The sequence below is a fragment of the Mixophyes fleayi genome, chromosome 1 (genome assembly GCF_038048845.1).
Source record: "Mixophyes fleayi isolate aMixFle1 chromosome 1, aMixFle1.hap1, whole genome shotgun sequence".
Taxonomy (NCBI): Eukaryota; Metazoa; Chordata; class Amphibia; order Anura; family Limnodynastidae; genus Mixophyes; species Mixophyes fleayi.
In genome coordinates this window covers 426,690,813-426,696,812 of record NC_134402.1, presented here as the reverse complement: position 1 = coordinate 426,696,812, position 6,000 = coordinate 426,690,813, and the positions used below count along the sequence as shown (strand labels likewise).

Sequence of the window (6,000 nt, the reverse complement as noted above, 5' to 3'; positions counted from 1 at the left end):
GTAATCTCTGTCTCTTTCTTAGAGGGACGTGTTTGGAGGTGATAAGGGTTGCGGCTGCTGATCTGCTGGGATCGAATCGCAGCTGGGATATTGGAAGCAGACTGGAGGTGACCAGTGTTTACAAAGTAAGTTCTTTTGTGTTGCGTCTGTCCTGTTCCCCGCAGGCGCTACACATGATTAAAAAAATCCTAAAAACATGAACTGTTGGTAGCCCTTGAGGACTGAGTTTGCCCACCACTGATCTAGGACATGCTCTACCCCAATTATAAATCTGTCCTCACATTTTAAATTTACTTCCCATTCAATACAACATAATTTTTGCCAAGGTTCAAAGTTACTCATTTTATTTGCTTTACTTTCCTTAATGAATCAGGCCCATTGTGTTTATTTGGCTGTGTCAGTAATTTATATGACAATAAGCTTTGTGAGTTGAAGATTTGCAGTGGAAAAAGGTGCTCTATCCATGGAAAACAGGGACGTAAGGGAGCCCTCAGCATTGTGGGTGTCTTAAGTATATGGATGCAGGACAGTTACATTTTAAATGGAGAAAAATTCCTGGACCATCTGGTTGTGGGTTATGGTGGTGATGGGGCGTATTGCACTCAACACAGTTGCCTTCACTTTCACCGACTTGTGCCATCCTGGCTGCGCCCATCACGACACACGAATGTATAACTCTTAGTCGCATTAATTCTCAGCCATAAATAATGTGGATTTCCCACGTTACATAAAGCATTTTTACAGTGTACGACTGCTGGTATCGCAGAAACCAGGAAACTATATTAATTTTTATGGGCAGTGATCCTAGCAGATTTAATTTGGATTCCTATAACTGTGTTGTGCATTTATTCCCTAGAAAGAAGCATGCTGTAGTTTTTATGAATGGAGGAAAATATAGTCATTACTGAGGCAGCACTATTGGTAGTCAGCCTAGGTTTCCTCTGCAAGCACTGATCCTGGCAGCCTCATCTCTCTCTATCTCTAGGTAACACACCCCACATAAGCCAGCTTAGCACTCTGCATCAGCTGGAGAGCAGTACTCCATAACACCACCACCACCATGACTAGCATGGAGTTAATAATAACATAAAGCCAGGCTGGGCGGCTACGTATAGGGTCACGTGATACGTGACAGCGGCTCTCTCTCACACAGTGGACGTGGGCGTGTTCGATAGGCGTGCCTTATGGCAGTATGGGCGTGGCTTGGCTCAGTCGTTTCCTCTTGGTGTAGCGGGGCGGGCTGGGCTCCCTCCTTCCCCCCAGTCACGGTGCACCCCCCCCCTGGGCGGAGGAAGAGGGCTCCCAGACGTGTGCAGGTGGGAGGAGAAGAAGGAAGAAGCAAGAGGGGAAAGCACCAACTTACCAGAGCTGTATTACTGCGGCGACAGTGACCGGACTCCCAGCAGAGGAAGTCTTCCTCTCCCCAGCCAGGTGCACGGCTCAGCCCCCTCCACTGCATGAGTCCATGGATTACATGGTATGTGCCTGTCACCCCTCATCACTCTTCTTATCTGATGGCTGCAGCAGTCCAGGCCATTGCCCGGCTATTAGATGCCTGGAGATAGGTCCTGGGCTGCTGCTTGCAGAATGCAGCCCCATAAAGCATGCTCCAGTGAGCTGATCTCTGCATTTTGTCCTCATTTACCATTCAATGGCACTGCTAATTCCTGGTTAATGTGTCACAGGTGTCTTATGTGCTGGGAACTTGCTGCATAGGTCATGCTCTGCCTGAGTCCCCAGTCCCTGCACTCTAGCCTACATGGCCTTGAGCTACCTTTTAATTACCTCTCCTCCTTATGTTATATACAGTATAAAGTGCATAATTGAATGATCTGCTTCTTATGTCTCACTGCATCTCCTGTTTCCCAGTGACAGCAGTTGTGTATGCGGTTATGTGACATGGTTAATATCACCAGTGACTGTTTTACATTAATTTAGTGTACACATATTTGAGAACTCAGTTATTGGATCTATTCATTGCAGTGTTATTTGTGCTTTTCTTGCATTCATTGATAAAGCTAAGTATGTCAGACTAGTATTTTGGGGACTGATGACTTCCCTTTCCCTTGTTGTCCTCGGCCACTTTTGAGAGTTTCATTTAGAAGTCTCCACACTATTCTAAACTGTTTCATTTCACGTTAAAGGTACATCTCACTATGCAGTTTTATTTGTTTTTTTTAGTTGTATGTAGTTCTATGGTTGCTTTTTAGTCATTTTTAATATGGAGCAAACAGCTTAATATATATTAAAAGCCAATTGTCATTTTTATTAAATGCCTGGTTTTTCCAACCGAGTTTGTTTGGCCCTATAAGGCACTCTGAATACTTTGAGTGTAACATGCCTGATATCACCAAACATAGATGTGACTTGGCCCATAGTTATCAGTTGTCTATTTGTACCTCATATCTCTGTTATGTGCACTGTTTTTATATTATTGTTTTTCTGTAGTTTGGTGGAGTTATATTTATAATTTGCTTTATCTTCTTCATTTTGTCAACTTGGTTAGAGCTTCTTTTGTTGCCAAGAAAGACTCCTTGTGTCACTGTAGTTCAATTGGAATGTAAGCTTTTGTGCCCAAGCTCCCAATGTTATTGACTTAAATCATCCTTTGAATTTTATAAAGTGCGTGGCTGTAGTATTCCAGTTACACAGTGTAAAATGAATGTTAAGTTGTATAATTTTTGAAAATATACATTCAGAAAACAAATTGCAGTGTCCTATTATAAAAAAATACCACACAAAACCTTTTTGTATATATGTGGGTGTTTTAGCCACCTTGCAATCAACAATGTTGGCTAACAATGCCCACAAGGTGTTTTCTTTCATATTATGGTCAGCAACCTTTTCAGCATTTGCAAACGTCAATTTTTCAAATTGATTAAGTTGCAAAGCAGAAAGTCTGTCAAACTAGTTTGTCAGACTTTGTAATTGGTAGTTCTGCTCATTCAGCTCAACCTGCAGTTGCATAACTCTTCGTGAACAATTTGGGATTGTCAAATATACATCATGTTGTCACATTCCATGAGACTATATTTGGCCAGTTTATTTTATGTTCTGCGTATTTCTTAGTTATACGGGCGACACTTAAAACGTGAACTCTGCCCACCTGTCATTTGTTTATCAAGAGCATATGGTGATCTGGTGCTGCTGATTGAATACCCACCTTCACAGAGAGCACCGATGTGTCCCTGCCCACCAGCTGCATTGTGTGAGTGGGCCGCATGCAGGCAGAGGGGGCTGGAGGAATACTGGAGTACTACAGCAGACAAGCTCATCCTCTGTGTTAATAAGTGCAACCAGTACTCAAGGTAACCGAATGACAGGTAGGTAGAGTTCTTGTGGTGCCAAAATAATTAACAAGTACCATGTTAAAAACAGTACATATTGATAGACTTTTGTGAATAGAACCCACTTTAGTAAGTGGGGGTGTTAAAAAAAAAAAAAAAAAAGCGTGCTGCAAACCATATTGGGTCAAACATTTGCTTTTAGTATTATAGCAGTGATGGGCAACAGGCGGCCCCTTTGAACCTTCACCTGCAGCCAACTAATCTCTGCTCTCTCTCTCTCTTTATGCCCCATCTCTTTTTCTTTGCTTTGTGCCCCACTGGGCTTAACCTCTGGCCCCAGCTCTTATTCTGAGAGTAAGGGTAATGTGTGGCCCTTTTAAAGGTTAGATGGATGCCCATACACAGCCCTTGATGGGTATTGCGTTGCCCGTCACTTATATATAGTGTGTACGTCTTTTTTTCATCTGTCTAGTATTGTGATTGTACTGACCCTATGCGTAGATTTACAAACCTTTTAAAAAGATAAAAATGGAGGTGTTGCCCATAGCAACCATTTAGATTCTAGCTATCTGTCACCTAGTACATTCTAGATGAATGATGGCTAGAATCTGACTGGTTTATATGGGCAAAACCTCCATATTTCCTTTAGAAGCTTTGATAAATCTACCCCTTATGTCTTCTGCCAGGACAATTGAAGAGGGATAGAAAATTGAGATCCAGTTATTTTTGCAAAAAACCATGGCTAGACAATTGCAGGGTGCCAGGTTACAAATGCACCCCAAAATTGCTCCTGCCTAATTTTTTTTGAAGTCTTCTCTACCTTAAAAATTCCTGCTGGCTACTGAATTCCATATTATTTAGTCATTACATTTAGAGCACTGTGAACTGTTAAACAGACCGATTTTAAACAAAGGCGTGTCCACATATAGTAAACATACTGCCAGAGTGATCATTGGATGCTATCTGGTGTAACTTAATGTTTGATCTGATTCTATTCTCCTTTTGGATTTGGTCTGTCAGCTTCTTGTTGAATTCCAGTGTTCAAAACTATAGCAACCATCGCTGTGATCTGTGAAGAGGAACCTTGCTTTGTTTCTTTGCTCTGCCAAAATACACTAAATTGTTTAAAAATACAGGACATGTCTGTCCACTTCTTGGCATTACCGTTATATGAGATAAAGGCTGTATGTGCGGCATATATATGAATTCTTATTAGTGAACTACTTTTGGTTAACTTTTCCAGCTGACATTGCAGATTAAATCTACAAGTTACGCAGAGCCCTTCGTCCATGTTTTGGTATTACAAGTCATTGCAGTTTTTATGGGGCGTGCAAACAGACTGAGTTTTGAGTTCATGTCATTTGAGTTTAATGGCTATTTGTGGTGGTGTTAAGTATCGTCCATTGTCTGTTTATGACATATCATCTAATATTGCCCACTTACATTATTTTTAGGCTAAATCTTGGTTTGATATATATGTGGTATATAAATCTCTCAATCCTCTATGGACAATAAAGTGCCTTCTGTCTCCCTAAGGCTTAGACTGGGTACACAGGACAGAAAATTTCTCCCGATGCGATATCGTTAACAAGTTTTCTTGGTCACGGGGTTCCGCATAAAATTTTGCCAGTCTTTTATTGAACTGATTATTTCATGTGTACCCACTATATAACATACACATTTTAAGCATCCAAAATATGGCTCCTTGATCTGTAGTGCTGACATATGGCTTATGTTTGAGCTGTTATCACCAATCACTGTGCCCAGTTCTACTGGAGATGAATAGTGCTTGTAGCCTTTATAGGACAGTAATTGTATTTTAATGGCTTGTCTACCTAAATGGGGCATTGCACTAGTCCTTTGGTAATATGGAATTGATTGTTGGAATTTTCAGCTTGAAAATTGCTTTCATTTTGTTGACCTGGTTTAATACATTACTGCTAAGTGGATGGAAGCATAGAGATGCACTTTACTAAATTACATGCGCTCTAAAGAAATTCCTATAGCGCCAATAAGATGGGCACACAAATGGCTTGAATACGATTTTAAGAACCATTTCTTGTACTTTACAGACCTGATTTCTACACTTGTTTCAAATGGCATTCCTGTAGTCGCTCCTAACTTTTTTAACATTACTAACAAAAAACATGCACCCTGGGATAAAACAACATTGCTTTATCAGATTCTCTGTTCGTGGTTTTGCAGAATAAATAAATAGAAGTGTACAGGATTGCAAGAAGGAAGAAGCAGAATATTAAAACACTCTATACTGCAGAGAGGTTCTTTAGAGTGATGTTTAGAGAGAAAAGCTATTTTTTTTCTTTTTCTGCAGAATTTTCTAGGTACAGTATGCTGAAGTTGTATGCTCTATCAGAGCAGCATTTTTGCAGAGGTTGCCCATACCGCATTCCAAAGGCAAACCATCTGGAAAATCATGCGACAATCAAGACCATTGATCCTGGTGTCTGCACACCTCTGCTGTTTACCTGAGTGTCAGTGTGATTCACAGGTCAGAACAAAGGTTTAGAAGTCTATACATGTCCGATTTTCCGACAGGTTGACCTGCTGTTTGTACTGCTGCTCATGTGCACAGAATAGGTAAACAAGCAATGGTTTCAATGATGTCAATTCCTGCACAGGTTTGTTTTTTTGTTTTTTTACATTTTCATTTTGAAACGCGGAGTGAACAGAATTTGGTGCAATACTCTTCTTA

The 6,000-nt window shown here is 40.7% G+C and overlaps 1 protein-coding gene across 2 annotated transcripts in view; it reads left to right on the top strand.

Annotated features, from left to right (window-relative positions):
* The first annotated feature begins 1,201 nt into the window (after positions 1–1,201).
* Positions 1,202–6,000, top strand: part of ARL15 (ARF like GTPase 15) — a 215,333-nt gene continuing 210,534 nt past the window's right edge. For both annotated transcript variants that reach the window (XM_075184002.1, XM_075183999.1), the window contains exon 1: positions 1,202–1,477. In XM_075184002.1, coding sequence (XP_075040103.1) covers positions 1,466–1,477 — 12 coding nt within the window. In that variant the 5' untranslated portion in view covers positions 1,202–1,465. The remainder of the gene's footprint in view (positions 1,478–6,000) is intronic.